At 54.4% G+C, this 14,285-nt stretch overlaps 1 protein-coding gene across 1 annotated transcript in view; it reads left to right on the forward strand.

The window, feature by feature from the left end:
* SMAP2 (small ArfGAP2) overlaps nt 1-5,589 on the forward strand; it is a 6,686-nt gene extending 1,097 nt beyond the window's left edge. The window contains exons 2-5 of the mRNA XM_050983151.1: nt 4-387; nt 1,217-1,382; nt 3,041-3,342; nt 4,411-5,589. Of these exons, the coding sequence (XP_050839108.1) occupies nt 4-387; nt 1,217-1,382; nt 3,041-3,342; nt 4,411-4,554 (996 nt within the window). The 3' untranslated portion in view covers nt 4,555-5,589. The remainder of the gene's footprint in view (nt 1-3; nt 388-1,216; nt 1,383-3,040; nt 3,343-4,410) is intronic.
* The last annotated feature ends 8,696 nt before the right edge of the window (nt 5,590-14,285 follow it).

Here is a 14,285-nt window from a genome sequence, read left to right on the forward strand (position 1 = left end):
GAGGTGTCCCCAGGCTGGCACAGAGGTGTCCCCGGGCTGGCACAGAGGTGTCCCCGGGCTGGTGGCACAGAGGTGTCCCCAGGCTGGCACAGAGGTGTCCCCGGGCTGGTGGCACAGAGGTGTCCCCGGGCTGGTGGCACAGAGGTGTCCCCAGGCTGGCACAGAGGTGTCCCCGGGCTGGTGGCACAGAGGTGTCCCCGGGCTGGTGGCACAGAGGTGTCCCCAGGCTGGCACAGAGGTGTCCCCAGGCTGGTGGCACCTCTGTCACTCTCTGTCCCCGCAGACGCTCCGGTGCCAGCGCCCGTCCCCAACGGCCGGCCCGGCAGCCTGGAGAAGGACCTGGACCTCTTTGCATCCGTGGGATCCAGCTCAGACTCCTCCAGGAAGGTCAGCTGGGAATGCTGGGGGCTCGGGAGAGCCAGGGGGGATTTGGGGTGGAAGGGAAGGTCTGGCACGGTGCCAGGGTGCTCCAAGCTGGCCTTGGACACCTCCAGGGGTGGGGAATCCATCTGGGAATGCTGTGCTGGACCTCACACATGGGCTGGCTGCCCTACACCTGCTTCATCCTAATTTCTGAGTTAAAGCCTGAAATCTCCTTCTTCCATGTTGAACAATGAGGAATTTCCTTCTTCCATTCCCACATCTGGGAATGCTGTGCCACTGTTTCACCACACAGATCAACTGTCTGCCCTGAATGTTCTTTAATCTAAATTTCTTAATTAAATCCTGAAATCTCCTTCTTCTATGTTGAAGAATGAGGAATTTCCTTCTCCCATTCCCACATCTCCCTCTCCCACTCCCACATCTCCCTCTCCCATTCCCACATCTCCCATTCCCACATCTCCCTCTCCCATTCCCACATCGCCCTCTCCCCACGCCCACATCCCCGCGCCCACGCCACAGGCTCCCTCTCCCATTCCCACATCTCCCTCTCCCATTCCCACTTCTCCCTCTTCCATTCCCACATCTCCCTCTCCCACTCCCACATCTCCCTCTCCCATTCCCACATCTCCCTCTCCCATTCCCCTAATCCTTGCTTCACCTAAATTTCCCTTAATTAGATCCTGAACTTTCCCTCTTCCCTGCTGAAGAATGAGGAATGTCCCTCTTCCATCACCCCAGCACATCCCTGGGTGTGGATGGACATTTCCCCCTTTCCCTCACGCTGGGTTTTGCCCTGATCCTGTCTGTCTGTCTGTCTGTCTGTCTGTCCCAGGTTGCTGGCTCCATGCCAACCTCCGGAAGCGCCGGCTCCGTTCCCGAAAATCTGAACCTGTTCCCGGAGCCCGGAGGCAAAGGGGAGGAGGTGGGCAAGAAGCAGCTCTCCAAAGACTCCATCCTGTCCCTGTACGGCTCCCAGAGCTCCCAGGTGCCAGCCCAAGGTAACCCCGGAGTGACCTGGGACCAGGGCAGGGCTCTCCTGGGGGCTGGAAAACCTCCAGGAGATGTGGGAATGTCCCTGAGAATCCCAGAATGGGCTGGCTGGGAAGGGAATGGGAAGCTCATCCCGTTCCAGCCGTGCACTGCCCACCATCCCAGCTTGCTCCAAAGCTGACCTGGGGCATTTCCAGGGATGGGGCAGCCACAGCTTCTCTGGGAAATCTGTTCCAGTCCCTCACAGGGAGGAATTCCATCCCAATATCCAACCCAAATCTGCTCTCTGTCACTGGGGATCAGGGAGGAATTCCATCCCAATATCCAACCTAAATCTGCTCTCTGTCACTGGGGATCAGGGAGGAATTCCATCCCAATATCCAACCCAAATCTGCTCTCTGTCACTGGGGATCAGGGTGGAATTCCATCCCAATATCCAACCCAAATCTGCCCTTTAACACTGGGAATGAGGGGGGAATCCCTTCCCAATATCCAACCCTGCCCTTTAGCTCTGAGAATCAGGGAGGAATTCCCTCCCAATATCCAACCCTGTCCTCTGGCACTGGGGATCAGGCAGGAATTCCATCCCAATATCCGACCCAACCCTCTGGCATTGAGGATCAGGCAGGAATTCCATCCCAATATCCCACCCAACCCTCTGGCATTGAGGATCAGGCAGGAATTCCATCCCAATATCCAACCCAATCCTGCCCTCTGACACTGGGAATAAGAGGAATTCCATCCCAATATCCAACCCAACCTGTCCTCTGGCACTGGGAATCAGAGAGGAATTCTATCCCAATATCCAACCCAACCCTGTCCTCTGGCACTGGGAATCAGGGAGGAATTCTATCCCAATATCCAACCCAACCCTGTCCTCTGGCACTGGGAATCAGAGAGGAATTCCATCCCAATATCCAACCCAACCCTGTCCTCTGACACTGGGAATAAGAGGAATTCCATCCCAATATCCAACCCAAATCTGCCCTTTAGCTCTGGGAATGAGGCAGGAATTCCATCCCAATATCCCACCCAACCCTCTGGCACTGAGGATCAGGCAGGAATTCCATCCCAATATCCAACCCAACCCTCTGGCTCTGGGGATCACACAGGAATCCTTTCCCAATATCCCACCCAACCCTCTGGCACTGGGGATCAGGCAGGAATTCCATCCCAATATCCCACCCAACCCTCTGGCTCTGGGGATCACGCAGGAATTCTTTCCCAATATCCCACCCAACCCTCTGGCACTGGGGATCAGGCAGGAATCCCTTCCCAATATCCAACCCAACCCTCTGGCTCTGGGAATGAGGCAGGAATTCCCATCCCAATATCCCACCCAACCCTCTGGCTCTGGGGATCACACAGGAATCCTTTCCCAATATCCCACCCAACCCTCTGGCACTGGGGATCAGGCAGGAATCCCTTCCCAATATCCCACCCAACCCTCTGGCTCTGGGAATGAGGCAGGAATTCCCATCCCAATATCCCACCCAACCCTCTGGCTCTGGGCATCCATTCCTGCCCGTCACCGCCCCAGTTCCCTCTCCCGCTCTGTTGGGAGCTGAGATCAGCCCGAGGAGCAGCTCAGCCCGGGCACCCCCTGCTGGAGCTGTGCCATTCCCGGCCGTGCCCTGAGCCCTCCTTCCCTCCGTGCCTTTGCCAGGAGCGATGTTCATGGCGCCGGCTCCGCTGGGCTACCCCGCCGCTCCCTACCCCGCCTTCCCGGGGGTGCCCCCTTCCAGCAGCATGATGGGCGGCTTGATGGCCCCGTCCGTGGGCATGCTGGCCCAGCCTGGAGCTGCTGGCATGGTGGCACCCGTGGCCATCCCAGCAGGCTACGTGGGCAACGTGCTGGGCGTTCCCAACGGGATGATGGGTGCCCAGCAGCCCGGCTACGTGGCCGCGGTGCCCCCGGCCGTCTACGGGGTCCAGCCCACGCAGCAGCTGCAGTGGAACCTCGCCCAGGTGAGGGGGAGGCTCCTGGGGGGCTTTTCCGGGGTTTTTCTGGGAGTTGGGATGGGGAGGAATGAGGGGATGTGCAGGGGTTTGGGGTTGGGGTGGGATGGGGAGGGGGGAAGTGGGAGAGGCTGAGGATCCCGGGATGAGTCAGGGTGGGAAAGGATTCTGAGGGTGAGTCCAATCCCAGCCTCATCTGCCGTGGACACCTCCAGGGGTGGGGACTCCAGAATTCCCTGGGTGATTCCAAGGCCTGACCACCGTTTCCATGGAGAAATTCCTGCTGATATCCAGCCTGCCCTGAAATCCTCCCATACCTGAGGACTCCAGAATTCCCTGGGTGATTCCAAGGCCTGCTCACCCTTTCCATGGGGAAATTCTTGCTGGTGTCCACCCTGAAATCCTCCCATACCTGGGGACTCCAAACCTCCTTGGAAAAATTCCAAGGCCTGCTCACCCTTGCCATGGAAATTCCTGCTGTTGTCCTGAGGACCCTGAAGTCCTCCCATACCTGAGGACTCCAAAATTCCCTGGGTGATTCCAAGGCCTGCTCACCCTTTCCATGGAGAAATTCCTGCTGATATCCAGCATGCCCTGAAATCCTCCCATACCTGGGGACTCCAAACCTCCCTGGGCAATTCCAAACCCTGCTCACCCTTTCCAGGGGGAAATTCCTGCTGATGTCCTGAGGACTCCAAAATTCCCTGGGTGATTCCAAGGCCTGCTCACCCTTTCCATGGGGAAATTCCTGCTGATGTCCTGAGGACTCCAAACCTCCCTGGGCAATTCCAAACCCTGCTCACCCTTTCCATGGGGAAATTCCTGCTGATGTCCTGAGGACTCCAAAATTCCCTGGTGATTCCAAGGCCTGCTCACCCTTTCCATGGGGAAATTCCTGCTGATGTCCTGAGGACCCCAAAATTCCCTGGGTGATTCCAAGGCCTGCTCACCCTTTCCATGGGGAAATTCCTGCTGTTGTCCTGAGGTCCCCCCCTGCTCCCTTCAGGGCTCTGCTGTTCCTGGCAGCCACGGGCACTGCCCAGGCCCATCCCTGACCTCTCTCTGTCCCCTTTGCAGATGACCCAGCAGATGGCTGGGATGAACTTCTATGGAGCCAATGGAATGATGGGCTTTGGACAGTCCATGGGAGGAGGAGGAGGAGGAGGAGGAGGAGGAGGCCAGGGCAGCAACCCCTCCCTCAGCTCCCCGCTGTGGAAATGAGCCCTCGCTCGCACGTGACCATTTCTGCCTTTGTTCTCTTCTCCAAACCTGCTCCATCAGACATTCAGGGTTTTTTGCTTTCAGGTTTTGGGGTGGTGGGGGGGGGGGACCCAGCCCAACCTGAATTTTTTTTTGTTTTTTTCCAATCCCTGAGCTCCATCCATCTCTGCCTTTCCAGTGTCACAGCCCCGGGGACAGCTGGGTGGCCAGGCCACCAGGAGCTGAGCCCCGTCCTCAGCACAGTCAATGCACTCGGGGAGGGGAACCCTCCCTGCACAAAGCTCCTCCAGAGCTCCTGGGCACCACTTGATGCCCTGCTGGGCACCTGGGCACAGCTGGGACTGGGAAATCTGGACTGAATCCTGCCCAGAAAGCTGGGAATTCTCACTTCAACTTGCAGTGTTAGATTTATCTTTTTGTTGGGGTTTTTTTTTTGGGGGGGAGGGGGGGGGAACCTCGTTTGGTGCTGAGGAACCAAAGGCGAGCCCAGGGGCAAGCAAGCCTTGCTACCTCCTCCCTCGAGGGGAGCTCTCCCTGCTCCCACCCTCCTTGGAACCAAAGTCCTTGGGAAAAGCCCTGTGGCACCCCCTGAGCAAGCAGGAATCTCGCCCAGAGTGGGGGCAAAGCCGATGGAATGTGAAAAACTTGCACTCCAGGGGGAATCTTCTGGCTGGTGTTAGGATTTGATGGAATTTCACTTTTAACAATCTAACCAGAGTTAATTCTCCGGGGCCCAGAGCCCTGTGCAAGTTTTCTTACACTTTTAAAAATGATTCTGACATCCTAATTTATACTTTTTTCACTTTTTTTTTTTTTTTTTTTCCTCTGTTTGGTTTCGTTCTTGTTGTCGTTGTTCCTGTGTAAAATCCTGGTTCCTCCCTTTCCTGGCTCGCTTGGGACATTTTAATCTTAGGCAGATTTCTTTTCTCATCTCCAACAGAACCCAAAACTGCTTCAAAAGTCAGCAAGAAGTCGGACTCGTGGTCTGCTCTCTCCTGTGGATATGTAAATTCCCAAATAAAACATTGCAGTGGACTCCTCTGGTGCTGGTGGTCACTCCAGGTGGGGGGATTTGGGGAATCCCATCCCAAAAATCAGCCCAGATTCCCTCTGGTTTTGGGCTCTGTCCCAAATGCCAGGGAGCTGAGGGAGCAGAGCCAGGCCTGGAAGAATCCAGAGTTGACACTTTTATATACAAACCCCTGGGATGAAATGATTTCATTCCAGCTGTAATTCCATTAGTCCAGCAGTTTTAAACTCAGGTTTAACAAAACCTTGTGGAGGCTCATCCCAAAAATGGGAAGGAGCAGGGAAAAATCAGAGAGTTGTGGAATTCCAGGGTGGTTTGGGTCCTGTTCCATTCACCCCATCCCAGATTTCTCCTTTGGACACTTCCAGGGGTGCAGCAGGCACAGCTTCCCTGGGAATTCCATCCCAAAATCCCTGGGAATTCCATTCCAAAATCCCTGGGAATTCCATTCCAAAATCCCTGGGAATTCCATTCCAAAATCCCACCCTGCCCCTTCTCCTCTCCCTCCCTGTTTTTCTTGGGAAGCTGGAGGGGATTTGGGAACCAGGGAGGTTTTGGGTCTTTTATTCACGATGGGATTTCTTTCCTCAAATCAAACTTGCTTTTTCCAGGAAAAAAAAAAAAAAAAAAAGTTTTATTCCATTCCCCTCTTTCCCAGAGTATCCATCAGGGGTTAAATTGGGATTTTTAATTTTTTGGGGGGAGAGAAACTCAACTCAAGCACAAACAAAAAGATTTTCAAGCTGGCTTTAATCATCTCCACTTGCTGCCCCAACACTGTACATGCAAAGCCAATTAAAAGGTGAATAATTCAGCTTCTCCTCCCTTTGTTGGTTGGATTTTTGGGGGAGGAAAAGGTCAGGAATATTTTACAAAACAACGTGCGCCCTGGGAGCCCTCAGTCCCGCAGGTAGAAACCACAAAAATACAAGAGTTGGACGTTTAAGAAAGGAGCACACACGTAGAAAACGGGACAGGACACAGGTAGAAAATTCCATTTGGAGATATTCCCACTTTTCTGTTGCCATCCCAAACCCATCCCCTGCTCTTGGGGGCTCCAGGGATGCTCCAGGTCCCCCCTGCCTGGATTTTTGGGGAGGGTGGAGTTGTGGGATGGGAGGAATCTGTCATTAAACCCAAAAATCGCTGAATTCTGCACCCAGAAATCCTAAAATCCCTAAAATATCCAAGGGAAGTCTTCCCCTGGCTCTCCCCTCCCCCTTCTCATTTAGTGCCAATTAACTCGTGGTTAATTAAGCTCTGACACTTCCCCCCCCCCCTCTCCTGCTGATCCCTTTCCATGCAAATTTTGGGGGATTTGAGGCTGGAAAATGTGAGGGGTTTTCAAACCCTGGTGGGGTTTTGCACTCCCACCCCCGTCCCTCCTTCCAGCCTCACTTCCAGGGTTTGGAATTTCTGGCAGAGCTCTGGGAGCATCTCCTTGCCTTTAATCCCTCATCCTTCCCACCCTTTTATTCCCTTTGATTTCATTTTTATTGGACCCAAACCAGTCTGGAATTCCACAATTCCCTTTCATTCCCCCCCTCAAACCTTTCAGGGGGGAGCTGGGTTGAAAGATTCCTTGATCTGGATAAAATCCCTCCATTTGTAAACTTTTGGATGGGATAAACATTCCCAAATTTCACTTTGCCCACTCCTAAAAATCCCCTGGGGCTTCCCCCTCTGTTTTTATTTCCCTGGTGCTGCTGCCGACCCGAATTCCAGGAGAAATTCCCAAACTTTCTTTTGCCCTTTTAGGTGTGAAACTGGAGGGATTAATGACAGATTCCAGAGTCCTGGATCATCCTGGACATTCCAGGGATGAATTCCGAGCTGGGGAGGAGGAGGAGGAGGATGAGGATGGGATGGGGAAGGTTCTCTCCTTTCATGAAAAGATCAAAGCCCTTTAAGAAAACAAGGCCACCAACTTCAAAGTGCTCTGAACATTCAGGGGCTCCCCCTTGGGATTGGGAATTCCTTTGGGAGATTCCCTGCGGTGGGATTTGGAGAGGGATCTGTGCCCTTCCAAGGGATTTGGAGAGGGATTTGTCTCCCTCCAAGGGATTTGGAGAGGGATCTGTGCCTTTCCAAGGGATTTGGAGAGGGATCTGTGCCTTTCCAAGGGATTTGGAGAGGGATCTGTGCCTTTCCAAGGGATTTGGAAAGAGATTTATGCCCCTCCAAAGGCTTTGGAAAAGGATTTGTGCCCTTCCAAGGGATTTGGAAAATGGATTTGAGCCCCTCCAAGGGATTTGGAAAATGGATTTGTGCCCTCCAAGGGCTTTGGAAAGAGATTTGTGCCCCTCCAAGGGATTTGGAGAGGGATTTGTGCCCCTCCAAGGGATTTGGAGAGGGATTTGTGTCCCTCCAAGGGATTTGGAAAATGGATCTGTGTCCCTCCAAGGGCTTTGTGCCCTCCCGGGGGCGGGAGCAGCGCTGGATTTTGGAGCTGAGCCCCTCGCCCACCCCTGGGAAGGTTTGGGGGGCTCAGGGCAGCCCTGGAGGGGCTGCTGGACAGGGAAGGTGGACAAGGGGCACAGGGATCCCTCTGGATCATCCCTCCAAGCCCAGGATCCCTCTGGATCATCCCTCCAAGCCCGGGATTCCCTTGCCTTGGGCTCCAATCCCAAAGGGAGCAGGGTTGGGAGGTGCCCACCCCGATCATGGATTGCTTTTCATTCCACAGGGAAACCAAACCAAACAAACAAAAATAAAAATAAAGCCTGGATGTGGCCGAGTGCACAAGCTCTGGGTCCTAAAGGAATGGGAAAAGTGGGAAAAGGGAAGGATCCAAGGAAAAGGAAAGGATGAGGTATAGCAACAACCGGAGCTCCAGGCCCTGGGGGAGCACTGGGATCTCCTGGATCCTCCTGGATCCTCCTGGAGTCCATCCCGGTGTTCCTGAGGGATGCTCGGGGGTCCCACAACGTGGAGGTTCCTCAGACACCCAGACCAACACTTGGACACTTTTCTGTGTCTTTTTCAACCCAAAATCTTCCTCAGGTGAGCGGGATTGTCCCACCCAGTCCTGGAGTGACCCCCAGAATTCCAACCCCGTTATTTGGGATGCTTTCATTTTTATTTTTTTCCCCTAAAAAGTCTTTCCTGCAGCTTTTCATCTCCTAAAAGTGATTTTCACACCTTTAACCAACCAGCCAAGGACTGGGAGGGGGTTTCTCCATGAAAACAGAAATCCTGCCCTGTCCATGGAAGTGTCCCAGGATGGGGCTCGGAGCAGCCTCGGAGGGGCTGGAATTTGATGAATTTGATGAATTTTAAAGTCTCTCCCAGCCAAACCAGCCTGGGATCTGTGGAGCAGAGGGAAAACTTCCAGTTGGAACAGCTCTGCTTGGCACAGCAGGATACAAATCCTGCAGGGAATTCTCCAGATCCACCTGCAGCCGTGAAATCTCCAGGGAGAGCAGGGAGAGCTCTTCCCATCCATGAGGAAAATCACCTTCAGGCCAGGTCACTGCTCCTTGATCTGCACAATTCTGGTGTTTTCCAAACCAATCCAAAATTCCACATCCAGGCATTTCCCACCCATCCATCCAGAATCAGCCAAGTCAACTGGAAGAAAAATTTTCCCACCTGGAAAAACATCCCTGGTGCAGTTTTGGGGTTTTTTTTTTTGTGTGTGTGAGGAAAAAAAATCTTTCCTGCCCTGCTTGGTGAGTCCAGGTGGGAATGGTGGAATCCAGGCTGGATTATTTCCCAAGTTGTGGTGTCAGGCAGTGAACAGAAGAGATTCCCAGTCAGCCAAGGGAATCCTGATCCCATTCCTGAGGAATTCCTGCTCCGGGTGGAACCTCCCTGGAGGAAAGGTCGGCAGAGCTGGGAAAGGTGGAGGGGATTTTTCCCTCTCCTCCTCTCTGGTGCTCTGTGGCAGTAGGTTCAGGGAATTGCTGCTGGATTCCGCTGGATTTTGGGAAAACTCCACCCAAAGCTCCTCTCCCAGCTTTTCCAGCGTGCCCTGGTGGTGATGAAACAGCAGCTGCATTCTGGCTGATCCCAATTTCTTGGAATTTTTCCCCTGGACTTTGGCAAACCTGGCCCATTCCAAGCTGGTGGAAAACCAGGGATAACTCAGGCCTGGAGTCTTGGAGTGTTCTCTGTGCTTTGTGTGAATTTTGTCAGCTTTCAGGGCATGTTCCAGCATCATTCCAAGGTTTTTGGTTTTTTTTTCTTGTCAGATCCATCCTCGTGATTCCAGCTGGGGGTTTGGATTTCAGTTCTGGCAGTGTCAGGTGGGGGCTGGGTGTGAAATGGGCTGCAAAACTGATGTAATTCCATTTTAATTCCTCTTTCCAGGAACAACAAAAAAATCTCTGGCAAATCCAGTGATTTGGGTTTCTTTTCTCGATAGAAAATAGAGAAAACCACCAAACTCAAAATTCCTTCCAGGGAATTTTGCGAAATCAAATTGCACATCCAAAAAAAAAAAATGCCCTTTGTGAGGAAATATTCCCCCCAGAAAAACAAGAAAAAACCAACCTTGGAGTGCAGGAATTTATCCTGGGATGGAGTTCCCTTCCTCAGGAGCTGGCACGGGGCTCAGCTTGGGATTTCTGGGTGTCTTGGCTGGGGTTTTCCCCTTGTTGGAGGAAGGGAAACACCTGACAGGAGCTCCTGGGGGTTGAGGAAGGAGAAGCTGCAGCCCCAGCCTGGCACAGTCCTGGCTTCCCCCCAGTTTGGGTTTCCCACACCAGTTTGAGGTGGGAAGCGAGTGGCAGCCCCTGGGGGACTGGAAGGGAAGGAGGGAACGTTCTCCTGGATTTTGGTGTCACTCCGTGGTGTTCCCACTTCTCCAGGAGCAGGAGGAACCCCTCCCATGGAGGGCTGCGCTTTGTCCTGGTCACCCCCAACTCACCAGCCAAAATCTTTGGGTTCTCCTCCTTCCCAGGCGGAATTTCACCGGGATTTTTCCAGCAGAAAGCCTGGGAAGCTCGTGCTGGCCCTCAGGAGCACGTGGTGGCTCCCCCAACTCATCCTCACGAGCCAAAATCTTTGGGTTCTCCTCCTTCCCAGGTGGAATTTCACAGGGATTTTTCCAGCAGAAAGCCAGGGAAGATCGTGCTGGCCCTGGCGGCCGCGCTCAGCTGCCGTCCCCCACCCCTGCTCCCTCAGGCACGGCCGTGGGATGTTCCTGGGATGTTCCTGGGATGTTCCTGGGATGTTCCTGGCAGCCAGGCAGGAGCAGGGAATGCAGGAATGCGGAGGGGGCGGGAAGCTGTGCCCACGTCCCTGCTCAGCTCCCCGCTCTGCCCACGCTCCCTGGGACAATCCGGAGTTTTCCCGTCAGAGTCGAGTTGGTGAAGCCAGAGGGAAGAGCAGCAGCTTGGAGGAGCAGAAAGCTTTTCCTTTTGGGATGCTTTCCCTCATGGAGAGTCAAAAATCTGGCAGAGGTTGAGGCTCCTGGAATTCTGTTTGCCGTGATTCCGTTGTCCTGGCGGAATCGCTCCGTGCTCGGGAGGGAACATCGAGTCCAAGCCGTTGTTTGTTCCTGGCTCAGCACTCAGGGCACTCAGTTCACTCCCCAAACCACCAGAGGTTCAGGACATCCCACATTCCCAGAGGTCTCCATCCAGGAATCGCAGCCCACCCTCCTCTGAGGAGGAGGAGGATTTCAACCTTCATCCCTCACGGGGGGAAAGGATGAACTTTTCCCACCCCAGCCAGTCCCTTCTGGGTGGTTTGGAGTTGGCAGAGCCACAGCAGCGGCTCCGAGTCCCCGTCACGATGGCACCAAAGCTGTGGCAGCGCCGGCTGGATTGGCCACAGCTCAGAGTCCTGCTGGCCACGGGTTTGGGGCTGCGGAACCCCAGGTGGGGGTTTGGAGACCCCAAAGTTGGGGTTGGTCGACCCACAGATCTGGTTTGTGGGCTCCCAAGTTTGGGGATTTGTGGACCCCAAGGTTTGGGGTTGTGGAACTTTGGGGTCATGGAACCCCAGTTTGGGTTGGTGGAACCCCAGGTTTGGGGTTGGTGGAACCCCACTTTGGGTTGGTGGAACCCCAGTTGGGTTGGTGGAACCCCAGTTTGGGTTGGTGGAACCCCAGTTTGGGTTGGTGGAACCCCAGTTGGTTGGTGGAACCCCAGTTTGGGTTGGTGGAACCCCAGTTTGGGGTTGGTGGAACCCCAGTTTGGGTTGGTGGAACCCCAGTTTGGGTTGGTGGAACCCCAGTTTGGGTTGGTGGAACCCCAGTTTGGATTTGTGAACCCTCAGGTTTGGATTTATGATTGCCCAGATCTGGATTTGTGAACCCCCCAAGTTTGGGGTTGGGGACCTCCAGATTTGGGCTGGTGGAACCCCAGATTTGAGGTTATGGAACGCCGAGTTTGGGGACTTGGGCTCCCAGATTTGGGGTTATGCAACCCCAGAATTGGGGTCGTGGACCTTGGGGCTTGGATTTGTGAACCCTCAGGTTTGGATTTGTGGACCCCTGGGACTGGATACAGGACTCCTCAGATTTGGATTTGTGGACCCCTGGGACTGGATACAGGACTCCTCAGATTTGGATTTGTGGACCTCAGATTTGGGGTTGAGGACTCCCAGGTTTGTTTTTATGGACCCCAGATTTGGGGTTGGGGACTCCCAGGTTTGTTTTATGGACCCCAGATTTGGGGTTGGGGACTCCCAGGTTTGGGGTTGGGGACTCCCAGGTTTGTTTTTAAGGACCCCCAGGTTTGTTTTTATGGACCCCAGGTTTGGGGTTGGGTTTTGGAGGGAACAGCTTCATCCCAAAGTCTTTTCCGTCAGGTTTGGGTTTGTTCTGCTGTGGCTGAGCTGGTTCTTCATTCCCGGTGCCACCAGGAGCAGCCCAGGCGGGTTTGTTGTGCTCTGTGCATCGCGGAATTCCGTCTTTTGCCGAGAAATAATCCCATAAAAACCCCAGCCCTGCTGTGGGGTGCTTTGTGGTGAAGGCTGAAGGTCAGAGCCAGCCCCGTGAAATTCCCCATGAACCTCCTGTCCTCTTCCAGTCTCCTCACGTCTTTTGGAGTGTCGGGATTTCGTTCCTTCTCCCTTGGCAACTGATCCTTCAGGACAGTCATTGGATTTAGGAATTGTTGATGAAGAAACCAAAAGTTTCTAGTGGTGTCTCCCCTGAGTAATTTCAGCAAATTTCAATAGGCACCTTCAAAAAAAGCTTCCGTAATTCCCGGGTTTGCTACAAGAACTGGATCCCTCGGAGGGAACCAAAATGCTGCTTGGAAAAACAAACAAAACGAACAAAAGAGCCCCAGAAACGCTCACCCCGCTGAGGAACTCCTGTGCCTGCCCCCAAACCCCAGAGCTGCCCTCGAGGTGTCCCCCTGGAGAGAACCGGGCTGGGATTCCGCTCCTGCCTGGAATTCAGGGCTCCGGGAGGGCATCCCAGCTCTCCTGAAGGGTGGAGGATGTCCCAGACCTGGAGGGGAGCGTGCTGGAGCCCGGGAAGAGAATTCCAGAGCTTGGGAAGGGAATTCCAGAGCTTGGGAAGGGAATTCCAGAGCCCGGGAAGGGAATCCCAGAGCCTGGGAAGGAAATTCCAGAGCCCAGGAAGGAATCCCAGAGCCTGGGTAGGGAATCCCAGAGCCTGGGAAGGGAATTCCAGAGCCTGGGAAGGGAATTCCAGAGCCTGGGAAGGGAATTCCAGAGCTTGGGAAGGGAATTCCAGAGCTTGGGAAGGAATCCCAGAGCCTGGGTAGGGAATCCCAGAGCCCAGGAAGGAATCCCAGAGCCTGGGAAGGGAATTCCAGAGCCTGGGAAGGAATCCCACAGCTTGAGGAGGACAGCCTGGTCTGGAGGAGGGGGAGGAGGGGAGATCCCAGCTCCAAGGAGGACATCTCCAGGAGGGGATCCAAGATCTTGGGAAGGTCATCCCAGCCCTCAGGGAGGCAATCCCAACCTCAAGGAGAGCATTCCAGACCTCCAGGAGAACATCCCAACCCTGAGCAGGGGGGGGTTTCCCAAACTCCAAGGAGGGACAGCCAGACCTCAAGGAGGGAGGACAGCTGAGATCCGAGGAGAGCGTTCCAGACCTCCAGGAGGACATCCCAGATCCTAGGAGAGCATCCCAGACCTTGAGGAGGACATCTCGGATCCAAGGAGTATATCTCAGTTCCAAGGAGAGCATTCCAGCTCCAAGGAGGACATCCCAGCTCCAAGGAGAGCATTCCAGACCTCCAGGAGGACATCCCAGCTCCAAGGAGGACATCCCAGCTCCAAGGAGAGCATTCCAGACCTCCAGGAGGACATCGTGGATCCAAGGAGGATATCCCAGCTCCAAGGAGAGCATCCCAGACCTCGAGGATCAAGGAGGACATCTGAGATCCAAAGAGAGCATTCCAGACCTCAAGGAGGACATCCCAGCTCCAAGGAGAACATTCCAGACCTCAAGGAGGACATCTCAGTTCCAAGGAGGACATTCCAGACCTCGAGGAGGACATCTCGGATCCAAGGAGGACATTCCAGACCTCAAGGAGGACATCTCAGTTCCAAGGAGGACATCTCAGTTCCAAGGAGGACATCTCAGTTCCAAGGAGAGCATCCCAGCCCTCCAGCTGGGAAGGAGGGGGCTGGGAGGCAGCTGATCCACCAGGATCCTGGCGTTCCCGCTCCGTTGGGTCACCTTGTCCCTCCTGCCACGAGGCACTCCCAGAGTTTGTCCTTTGGGTCTGGTTTTGGCCAGAGACACGAGGAGAAGCCCAGCGGACACCGA

Source organism: Serinus canaria, chromosome 23, assembly GCF_022539315.1.
Source record: "Serinus canaria isolate serCan28SL12 chromosome 23, serCan2020, whole genome shotgun sequence".
Taxonomy (NCBI): domain Eukaryota; kingdom Metazoa; phylum Chordata; class Aves; order Passeriformes; family Fringillidae; genus Serinus; species Serinus canaria.